At 39.8% G+C, this 11,973-nt stretch overlaps 1 protein-coding gene across 1 annotated transcript; it reads left to right on the top strand.

Moving 5' to 3' along the window:
* Positions 1-445: 445 nt before the first annotated feature.
* On the top strand, positions 446-8,902 carry prox2 (prospero homeobox 2). Its single transcript, XM_049740330.2, has 5 exons — positions 446-586; positions 1,761-3,305; positions 5,338-5,445; positions 6,538-6,732; positions 8,092-8,902. The coding sequence occupies exons 1-5, from the start codon at positions 500-502 to the stop codon at positions 8,257-8,259; spliced, it is 2,103 nt and encodes a 700-aa protein (XP_049596287.1). The 5' UTR covers positions 446-499; the 3' UTR covers positions 8,260-8,902.
* Positions 8,903-11,973: the final 3,071 nt, after the last annotated feature.

Genomic DNA, 11,973 nt, shown 5'->3' with positions numbered 1-11,973 from the left:
GAAGCAGCCAATCATATTACAGTGTGGCGTTTACTGCCTTCAATCTTACTGGGATTCATAATAACGCAGAAAGCGAACCCACGCTGCACGCACTATTTCACTTTAGCTGATGTATGTACATAATAAAATACATAAATGTTGATGTAATTGTATTTTATTTAATTGAGTAATTAGTCAATTAATTACACTTTTAGAATGAAATAAATAAAAAATCCAATAAATATAATTCCAAAAAATACCATGTATTATCTTTTCCTCCCCTTTCTAACCTCATTTACGAGTGATCTGGTCAAATCCAAAGTGGCATTAAGCACGCCTGTTCTACACACTCTTGCATGTTCATTATTTCCCCCCCCCCCTGCAACTTTTAGACAAATAGAAATACAGAACTGATCACATGGATATGCACAGGATTTATCAAGCACCGCATGATGCTTGTTGGCAGGTTCGAGGAGCCAGCGTGGGCTGCCACTCAACTTTTCTCGTGAGTGATGCGTTCATGGTCACGCCTCCAAGGGCACTACAATGCATCTGCTGTTACACTGCTCACATCACATTGACCGTGAGGCCATCAGACCGGCAACAGGTAAGGGAGATCCCCGTCACATTACTCATTTATTTTTGTTCTTTAACATCCAAGTGGTGTTCAAACTATCCATTCCATTGTTTTGCTATTCTATTTTAGAAGCTCTGATTATGTGATAGTTCAAATTTAAAATTCACAAACACACATACATAGTGCCCATTTTTAGTTTGTAAAAAAATGTATATTTTTTAATAAAATATATATATTTTTATATACAACTGATGGTTTTCAACACTTGTTTCAGAGGTCCGTACCTTTTAAACTGAATACTTTGACGTAAACTTCTTATGCCAGTCATCCAGTAACTGTTTTGATAATCAAATCTCACCAGTCATTTTGACTTGAACTTTAAATTTTAGAAAATATACTGTCAAGGTGTTCAACAGTTTTGCTTATATGTGCATCATTGTACAGTTTTTTAAAATTGAATTTGGAATCATGAGAATTTACTTTTCTACACATCCAAATAACATTATATTAACAGAGATTGAATTTAAAAAAAAAGCACACATCAATTAGCAAATTTTAGTTAACATTGTGTGGAATGGACACTAGCAAATCAAAACGGCAATTTTCAAATACCATCTATTCCACTTGCATTTTCTTTTAAGAATGCACTCAAGGTCTATGATCAATTTCATAAAATAGATGCACTCTCAAAAAAATATAAAAGCCAGTGAGGATAATGAAATAAAAAAAAGAGCAAGTAAATGCATGTTTGTTTGTTGATTATAAAGAAAAAGATTGATAATCCATCTTCTAAATGATTTCTACATCTGTACAATCTTTCTTTTACCCTATTTGTTTCTACCACAAGATCAAAAGGAAGAAAGCCTCATTGCCTCCGATCAAGGTTTTGCTTCCTTATTGTCTTGCAAGTTGCAAATACCACAGCATTTTCTGGTTTCGACAGTGTGACATTCATACTCTAAATTGTATTTACATTTTACTGTATAAAAAAAAAACATCTGTTTATGGGTGAAGAAATCTGTACCTGTTTTTTGGCCTATAAAGAAGATGAGATAATAATATGAATCATTAAAAGATTTTTTTACTTCTGTTCACAGAAAAATTCAGACTTTTAAAATGTGTAACAATTGTTTTTCTCATTACAACTTTAAATGCATTTATTAGTTACTTACTTGCCCGTGTTCATTCTTCCCCATCTTTTCAGAGTGTGATTTTACAAAGTGTGTCGAGCCTTATGAACATGAACCTCAGCCCTAAAGAGCAGAGTGTGCACAGCTCAAATGAAGGCTGCCTTGAGGATGACAAACACAGTCCCTTGCTGCCTTGCTTACGCAGAAACATCTACGATGAGCCACTTTCCTCATACCCCAACGGCTCGATCATATCGCAACTTCTCCGAAAGACCATGCACAGCAAAAGGGCACTCGATGAAAGCCATTTTTACATTTCAAATTCGACTGCCACTGACTCTGGACAGGAGGACCGCAGCAGTGTGTCGTCAAAGGACAGCACAACAGAAGCATCCTCCCCCACTTGCCACATTTCAACAAGATACAGCGCAGAGGTAGATCCGCCCATGACGGACCACCTTCAAGCTAAGCGAGCCCGGGTGGAGAACATCATCAGGGTGATGGCAGGCTCTCCCAACAACAGGCCAAATGGGGAGAGCGAGCGACCCGAGGTTGATTCCCGAGACACCAGAGAGTTTCGAGAAGCGTATCGGGAAAATAAACGCAAACAACGGCTCCCTCAACATCAGGAGCACAGTATTGGAGGGCCGGCGAGCGGAAAAGCTGACGATGATACTAACACCAAAGATGAGGAGTGTCACAAACTGAAAGAGCAGCTCCACAGCATGCAAAAGCTTCTGCGTCAACTCCAGGAAAAGTTCCTTCAGCTTTATAAGCAGGAAGGTGCAGATGATGAAGACAAGGCAGCTGCTGATTTTTACACTACGGCGGAAAGCAGCTACACGGGCACTGAAGATTTTGAGAGGAAGATTAGGATGAATCCAGAGTGTGGCGACAGAATAAAAGTAGTTAGTCATTCAGCTCAACAAAGAGAGACTCAGAACCTTCGGGAAATGTTGAAGCAGGAGCTGTCCAGAGCTTTGAATGACTGTGTGGACCGTGTGTTGACAAACGTGTCCTCATTAGGACTTGATGTGTCCTCTCAACAGCGAATTTGTCCATCTCCAGAAGTGAAGATCAGTTCAAGTGATAACAGAAAGAATCAACATGATGCTTCAATGCAGGAACATCCGCATGCTGAAGAGAGCTCCGCCAAGCCCCACTCTTTGGACTATTATGATAACGCAGAGCCGCACCAAGACCAGACAGAGGCGCTCTCTTTGGTCGTTCGCAAACCAGTGACGACACCTCTAAGCTCGGTCGCCTCCGCAGTGAAGCGGCCCTATCCGGTCCACCAGACGCCATTCCAGTTCAACTACAGTGCCCCGCTGCATGACAGTCAAATCCTGGAGCACCTTCTCAAGTATGGGCCACATTCTAACTTTGGGGCTCTCCACTGCATGCCCCATTCCATGGAGAGGACCTCACCGGATCCAGTAGACCTTCCTTGGGACACCATTGCATTGAGATCCAAAGTGACACCCAGTCATCTCAGCCACCACTCTCGTCCGTCTGCTCTGGGGCCTGTGACGGTCGACACTCTCTGCCTCCCCCATGTCAAGCTCGAGTGTGGCGAGCTGCAAAATATGGCTGAGCGAAACCCCTACATGTCTCTCAATATATCCTTTCACCAAAGTTGTTATTGAGACAGAATTTCAGCTTTTCACCTTTTTACGTGATGCAGCATGTGGTTAACAAAGTGGGAAAGTAGTCCAGAAACTTAACATATTTTTTGAAAAATCTTTTGAGTGATTCTATCACAGAGGCAAAATATCAAAGAATTAAAATGAAATTGTAAATGAATGGTAAATTAATTGAGGAGTAGAATGAGGATTAAGAGATATTAGCATAAATAAGCAATCCTTAGCTATCGTATTAGGTACAGACATTCGATTAAATAACCTTAGTCAATTTATGAGGAAAATTATGAGACATTATTAGAATTTTTTTTAGAATAAGTGGTCCAGAGAATGGATGGATATTTATATTTATTTTAGGTATTTTTCTTTCACTTGGTGTCACTTCAGAATTACGATTCGTCGAAAGCTGTCATGAGCTTGAGCTATGGTGGCCCATAGGGGATTAAAAAAAAAAATAAACAAAAAAAAAAAGCGACTAAAAATAAAAAGAACACAAAACACCCAGGGCAATGATATGGCAAAAAAGCTGGCACAAAATTTTGCTAAACTCATGTGCAGAACAAATTTTAGCCTCAATTGCTTAAAAAACATGATTACTCAACAGAAAATTCTACATAAATATTTTTTTGGTTAGGTAGAGAATATAAAGTGAAAGATATTCACATAGGTAATTGCAACATCACTTGAAGAAAAAAAGTGGGTAAAAAAAAAAAAAAAGGGAGGCAGTCAACAATATTCTATAGTATCGACACACTGTTTGGTGGCGTCTTATATTTTTATGCTCCCCTCACTATAATGGAGCTTTGACTCACTGGTCAGTTTTAGAACAGACAGTAACTTCAAGGAGAATTTATTTCTTTGATCTAGTTCCTCTCCTATCGAAAATTACTGCGTCTTCTTTAATCTGACCAGAGTAATGACTTTAAGTCCGCAAAAAGACAAATAAAAAGGAATACAAGGCTTTGATAAGAACTGCCAGGAACAAACGCCGATTTTTCAAAGGCTGAGAAAGCATCGTGTTCTGTTTCAGGAAGCATCATTTTTTTATTTTTTTCATACTTGAAAAGGTGCAGGATCTATTTCTCCATCATCATAGTAATGGGGGTGCATAGAAAAGGTCACATGTGAGTGCTGGTGGAAACCACAAGTGGCTCCCAACCATAACACTTGAGCTCTTGTCTTGAGTATATGTTATTGTGTACCTTTGTCAGAATGCACACAATTGCACAAAAGTGCAAGATCACAGCGGCAGCTTGAACTTGTGTGAACACCGAAAGAAAATCAGTGTGAGACAAGATGCTCCATTCATATCTTTGACCATTGCGTTTGATTACATTTATTATACTTCACGAAGGAAATTATTTAGTCAAAATATCTCGTTTTTCATACTTGAAAGAATTTTTTTTTAAATTTGTTTTTATTTTAGCTTTTGAGCGCTAATGACTCTGCTACTCTTTGAACAATAGCACATTAATTTTTCATCCCTGTTTCAAAGGTAGGCTTTTCTAATAAATGTATTATGTTGTGGCCCAATGAGAAAATTTTGTGACCTGAGGCATGTTGGTGGACTACAGAGGAAATGCTCCATAACATCTTCATTGCCACAGGGGAAAAAGTGAAATAGAAACAGCACTCATTAAATTGGTGTAAATATATCTTTTTAATCTAAAGCTCTAAAAAAACAAAAACAAAGTTTGCAGAAGTAAAATTAAACCACCCTTTTTTCTGAAGACAGAGAAGAGTGTGTGACATATGCTGTCTTTAAATTAGCTCCTCTTTGGTTTTAACAGCCAGCCATGAAGTGCTTTCCTCGCTAATTAAAAATCCCTAATCTAATTCGTAATTCTGTTTTGCCAATAAGCACATGTTAGGGTCATTATTGACTCCAGCTAGTCTTCAGCTAAATGAAATTTAGCCCAAGATTGATGCAACACAATACTCTACTCCACTATCACCTTGCACCACATGTGAACTATTTGTCCGTTGTGTTTGCCTTAACGTGATCATGAACATCCAGGAGGGTCTCACCCCGAGTCACTTGAAGAAAGCCAAACTGATGTTCTTCTACACTCGCTACCCCAGCTCCAATGTCCTGAAGACATTCTTCCCTGATGTCAAGGTAATATACTCGAACATCAAACTGTTTTTGTCCAACTCCACCGCTATCAACTTTGGGACAGAAAAGAGCCGGCCGGCAGTGTGTCGGAGGAGAGAAACAAAAACGCAGAGGGTTTAAAAAACAAAGCCGCTGAGCTGCTAGTGTGTCCTGGGGGGCAAAGGGAGATACAGAGCCATTCTCTGTGTAAAAAAAGCCACTCCAGTCAGCAAATGGAGTGACAAAGGACTCTCATTGCTATTGAGTGTCAACAGAGTTGGTATTAGAGACTTGCTGGGTCTAAACACAACATCCTGTTGGCCTCGGTCTTGTGTCTCTAGCTGTTCTTAGCTCCCGGCATCCGTTCTTTTTGTCTTTGCGTGGTTTTTTTCACATCAGGCATGCTGCATAACAAACTTCTCCCCACTTCTTCTGTCCTCTCATCCTCTCTCGGTCTGGGCCCCTGCCTATGTTGACCCCCGGGTCAGGGGGGAGGATGCCGCGGCGGCGGCCTGCGAACGTCTCCTCCTTGCTTACAATCCGGCGCTGGGAAGTGGCACGGAACAAAAGAGCGCCTAATCCCGATGTCTGATTCCATTCTATCAGCTGGAGTCAGCGAGAGGGAAGCTTCCTTCTGTCCTTAGCACATCGCGTTCACACCCATCACACCAGTGGGAAGAAGCGTCTTTGATGCCTGCCCAGCCCTTAGGCATTTTTTCTCCCCCCCCCCTCGCGCCTCTTTCACTCATCTTTCTGGATGACAAGATAGAACAACACGACTAATGTCAAGACTGCGTTTAGAAATACACAGGCCTGGCAGGTGTTTTCTTTTACGCTGGACATTGATGGGAAAAGATCAGCGTAATTTGTGTCTCGGATAAATAGGCTGACAGACTATTAGCTGGAATTTTGCCCCACAGGTACTGAAATGCAAGTTAGTGCAGTCAATTATTGCGAGAGCCTTCAAAGTCCATTAAACCGATTTGATTTGAAAGCACGGAGCTTAATCATTTCTATTGAAATGAAGTCTATAATAACATTTTTCATCCTGAAATTCGTCTTTATTCTTTGCCTTCTAAGAATTGATTGAATTTTTATTTTTTTTTCTGTCTCCAGTTCAATCGCTGCATCACATCTCAGCTGATCAAGTGGTTCAGCAACTTCAGGGAGTTCTACTACATCCAAATGGAGAAGTTTGCCCGCCAAGCCATCGTGGACGGCATCAGTGAAGTCAAAGACATCACAGTCAGCAGAGACTCGGAGCTATTCCGTGCACTCAACATGCACTACAACAAGGCCAATGACTTCCATGTAAGTGCTGTCAATATTCCATCTTTTATATTGTATGTCTCTCGAGATAAGTTCAGCTCTTAAGAAGTTCAGTCCACATATTTGTTTATGTATAATAAATCCAATCATGTATATTGTCATACCGAATAACGTATTGCTTGTTTGTTAAAAAATACAGAATTACAATATTGAAGAGGAAAAAAATCGTATTAGTTTATTTTTAAAAGTCGTTCAGCCCAGAAAATGGATAGAAAGCACTTGATCAGCATTCCAGTTATTACCTCGCATGTGACTCACGGCTCACCTACGTCCTCCGACTGCACCTGTGGCTTGCCAGCCTTCGCCGCCATTATCTAAACTCCAGAGTGATGTTTTATCACTCTGTGGGAAGAGGAAGCCGCAAAATCCCGCTAAAACAACTCCGGATTAGAGAAGCCTGTACGCCTGAGTGAGGGTGAGATTGCTACTGATGCGGAATGCTGAGAAAGACGCTGCGGACTGCAAGGCAGAAGGCCACTCAGTGGGAAAGGGATGGGACCGTTTTCTTTACCTTGGGACTAAGACATTCCTTTCCCAGGGATGCTTTGTGTCAGGAGATGAGGGGAAAGAAAAATAACTAATGCCAACAACTAGTGCTGACCGCCTGACCAGTTGATGGGAAATGTGGCCGTTGTCTCTCTCGCTCTCTCTCCCTCTTCTGACTGCACCTCATGTGCCTGATTGATTGAATTGCATTAGAAAGCTTTCTATGAACTCTGAATAATAATTCCCAAGCAGACTAGCAAAGTCATATCAGTATTTCGACTTTTAGTTTTAATTACCATGTTTCTAAGTCAAAGGAAATAAAAAGAAAACAAACAATATCTGCCTAAAACTTAATTGGGATTGAGCATTTGACTAACATTTTTAGTATTCCTGATTGACTATGTTGACAATTAACTTGCACATTTTTTTAAAAGGAGGAAATTACTAAGGGCCACATTTTTCTTCTGGAACATGTTTTCTCAGGCTTAATTTTGAAATGACAAATTATATTATTATTATTATTATTACTATTATTATTATTATTAGTAGTAGTGGTAGAATTTTTTAAACAATTTCATTTCCACACCTTTCTCAGAATTCATAACAGTCCATTAATTGATTACTTTTGCCACGTTCTTCTGAAGTGAACAACTGAAGAAAAGCTCGATGTTTAGCTTTCTCCTCAGATCAAGTCAGGCTAATTAAAGCAGCCTTTGTTGTGCAGAATTGCTGCACTGCATTTGTTATCATGAGTGATGAAAACAAAAAAAGATGGACTTTCTTCTATTTTAACATGTTCCATGTATCTATGCCCGCCCGTCTTCACTCAGTCTCTCCACTTCCTGTCTTTTCCAGGTTCCAGACAAATTCCTGGAGGTTGCCGAGATTACTTTGCACGAGTTTTACAAAGCCATTTCTGTGGCCAAAGACTCGGACCCCTCCTGGAAAAAGGCCATCTACAAGGTCATCTGTAAACTAGACAGTGACGTCCCAGATGAGTTCAAGACGTCATCTTATTTGTAGGCCAAAGCGGAAAAACGTGATGACAAATATAACGTAGGAACTGATGAGAAACGTTAGTCACTTGCGTATTTTGATCATTTCTTGTAGTGCTTTTTACTAGTGAAGTGAAATGTAGCTGTTGGATTATGTTGGATAACTAGGTAGGTTGTTAATATTCTTGTTACATCATAAAAATGCATTATTCATTTGTGTATTATACATCTTGTGTTTACTTATATAATCCGCCTCCGCACAATTAGTTATTGAGTTTGTAGTTGTTTAGAAAAATGTACGTAATCCTTTTAGTGCCATATCTTGGGCGGAGCTCAGCTTTCTTTTATTTGTTGTTCTTTTTTAGACCACAAAGTAGTTGAGACTGAATCAACAGCATCTTTGATTATAAACAATAATTAATTTATTTCTTTGTTCATTCTGCCCATCACTTTACAATCAACTTGTAGTTTATCTTGATTTAGAGTATTGTATTGAGACAGAAAAAAAAAATGCACTTGCTGTTTTGTGTTATAATGTTTTGTGAATTTGCTGTACACCAGTTGCTTAACATAAAGTGCACATGGAAACAAATGTACAATCCGGATATTTCAGTAATATACTACATTGTAATGGATGATAATGGAATTAAAGATGCTCTAAATTATGACAACATGTTTTATTCTTTCACGGTAATCAATTCCGTTAAAAGCTTTCTTTTCAGCTGCACGTGTTGAAATATGAAAATACTGTGTCCAGCCCGTGAGCCCTGAAGGTGCCTCTAATCCACGTTGACCCCAACTATTCTGTTCACATTGTCCACCAGAGTCAATTCAAGTCAACTTTCTAAGGCCTGCATTCATTGTGTGGCCTCTGCGGATGCCGACAACTGCCATTTTCTTAAAAAACGGCCACAATGCATTCCCTCCTCGTGACTAATGCCCGAGGTGACCTCATAACACAGTTGTGCCACCGAAGCAGAATTCCACAAACCCACTGGTTCTTTCTTCCAGGCAGCCCGGCCGCTCAAAAGCACACTGATTGCAAAAGCATGCGCCATGCGTACAAGTTGGACGACATTGCAAACGTTGCTTTTTGATGCCTTTAAGGTCATCAACCTTTTTAAAATGAATTAATGGACTATTTAGCAATTTAGTAATCTGCAACACATTATCTCTATAAATCTCTGCAAGGGTCATTCAAGTGAGCATTACAATATTCTTAGGAAATCACAATGTACCATCACTGCTGAGATTTTTTTTTACCTTCACTGGCCTATAAAGGAGGATTTTATATTGCGTTTCTGTCACATAACGCTAAAAGTTACCTTTATGTTATGTGACCCGAGACAAGACAACACAATATATAAGTGCCTTTTTCTTGCCAATGTGTTGGTAACAAACCAAACATTTAATTGGAAAAGCTGTTAGGTAGCCAAGCACCAATTACATCAGAAATGATAACATTAAGGAAATTAAAACATTAGTTGGATTTGTTGATGAGAAAGACAGGAAACAATAAACGACACTAATCTTTTAATAGACATGTCTTTTCAATTAGAGCTGCCTTCTTCATCAAATTGATTTACATCCTCAGTACAATTAAATGCCTCCGGTTGAAGCAGAGAGATTTGCTCCAATTAATTTGCCTGGTGACATTTTCAGAATAGGACTTGGTAACCTCTGATATAATGAAAGAAAACAAAGACAAATACCTTCACTTGTTCAATTGCCTCCGGCTGACAAGGCTTCCACTTAAATGGGTTGATTTAAAAAAAAAAGTTTGATGAAGCAAAGTTGGTTCAGAAATGAAGATGAAAAATGCCACAGACCTAGATGAAATTGAAATAGAAAATCACAGTAATTTAGTGGATTTCTGAGAAGTATATGTATATAAGTCTAATCATGAATGAGAAGATGAACGTCGCCATCTAGCGTACATTTTAAGTATTACACCCACCCCCCTGCCTCAATATTAAATCTCACACACTTCCACTTTCAAAATATAATCCCCAAAATTATTATTATTGTATTGGTGAGTTTCCAAAAAATATACATCAGCGAAGGCATTTTCCATGCAATTGAATTGACTCTGACTTTGGATCTTCTGTAACAAGGGAGGATAAAGACGGGCTCAAGGGGCTCAGGAGGCTGCGGAGGAATGGAATCAGTCAATTGGGAGGTCTGAGACATTCTGCCTATTTAATCTCCACGCTCGTGCTTGTGTACAAGCTTTTTTTGGGGGGGGCATAGCGAGCAAGGGGAGAGCAACTTAACAATAAGAGAGGTTGACTTTAGACTGCCCTTCAGACAACCACTTCTTGGTGTAGTTTGGTGCGATCACCAGTAAATCTTTATTAATTTTAATTGGAGCCTCCATTTAAAAGAGCAATTAAAGCGGATTAATCGAGCCCATCCCGTATAATGTCTTCTGTTAATTAGTTTGTCAGCACTGTTTTAATATCGCTTAATGACTTCATATTTCAGGGATGACATTAAAGGGATGCTGAAGGAAAAGAAATGGCCTTATCACAGTGCGCGGCTTTAATAGAAGATGTCCCCAGCCAGTTGGCAAGGTCAGGCCCGTGGGCCGCTAGGGAGGAAGATGCTGCAGGGTGGCACCACGCTGCTACGCTCCTGGGATACAGTGGCTAGCGCGCACGCAGTGATGTACTGTATGCCATTTAGTAAAATGTAGTTCGTCACGCTCTATTACGAGGAGACCTCAAAGTGTGGGAGGCATTAAAGACAAGGGTAAAACTCGAAGGTCAAAGTGTTAAAATGTTGTATTCGCATTAACAATAGATATCATGACGGCTTAGTTTTCACATAGACACACTACCAGCTGTACAGTGCATTTTATATATTTTACAATAAAATCACGCATTAATTTCCAACATCAGATCTGAGCAAATATCATATGGTTTTATTGTTTAAAATTGAATTAGAATGTTTTTGAAAAGTTAACATTATGCCACCTGTTACAAAATTGATGTTGGCTAATATAGTGCAAAAAATCTCAACAACTCACTTGTATGGAATTTATAGGTACGGTTCCATTCAGATGTATTGGGACATTGGCAGAGTTGAATCATTTTATCTCTAGACACCACCATAATAGATCTGGAAAAAAAAAAAGACCAAGATGTGAAAAAATTGTAAATTTCATCTTGATTGAAAGCAAGCAGGTGCTCATCTCATAGTTCTGTCATATGTTGCAAAGAAACACCGAAAGCATATCCTCTTTTCTTATTGCAGCCCGGCCTGGCATGCATCCCTGCTAATTTGAGTGTGCCCTCGCACCTCCACTCTCCTCAGCAGATTCATAAATCTCATTCCCATTATCCCGCTAATTAGCCGGGATTACAGGAGCATGTAATGCCCCTACTTCCCAATAGATTGATTGGAGGATGGTCTCTTTGTTTTGAAATCACTTCCTGATTGATGTACAGAGCCCTAGTTTGCAATTGTAATGGCCCAGATGTTAACAATCAAATGCGTTTCCGCTCCAGGAAGTAACAGTCTGTCATGGAAGAGGAGCCAGCCGAGCGTGTAACGACACATCACAGGAGTGTGGGGAAGGAGGGATGGCAGAGGAGGGGAGCAATGGAGAGATGGAGGGGTGAGGGGGGGCAGTTATGGTAGCCCTGGCACAAAAAGGCACAATGCCCAGGTCCATATGCACAACAGAACTCAACTTTACTTATTGTGATCAAATTCCAAACTGCATATTTTCCTTTAACCC

The sequence above is a fragment of the Syngnathus scovelli genome, chromosome 14 (assembly GCF_024217435.2).
Source record: "Syngnathus scovelli strain Florida chromosome 14, RoL_Ssco_1.2, whole genome shotgun sequence".
NCBI lineage: Eukaryota > Metazoa > Chordata > Actinopteri > Syngnathiformes > Syngnathidae > Syngnathus > Syngnathus scovelli.
Note: the sequence above shows the minus strand (reverse complement) of the source record. Positions and strands in the feature narration are given on the sequence as shown.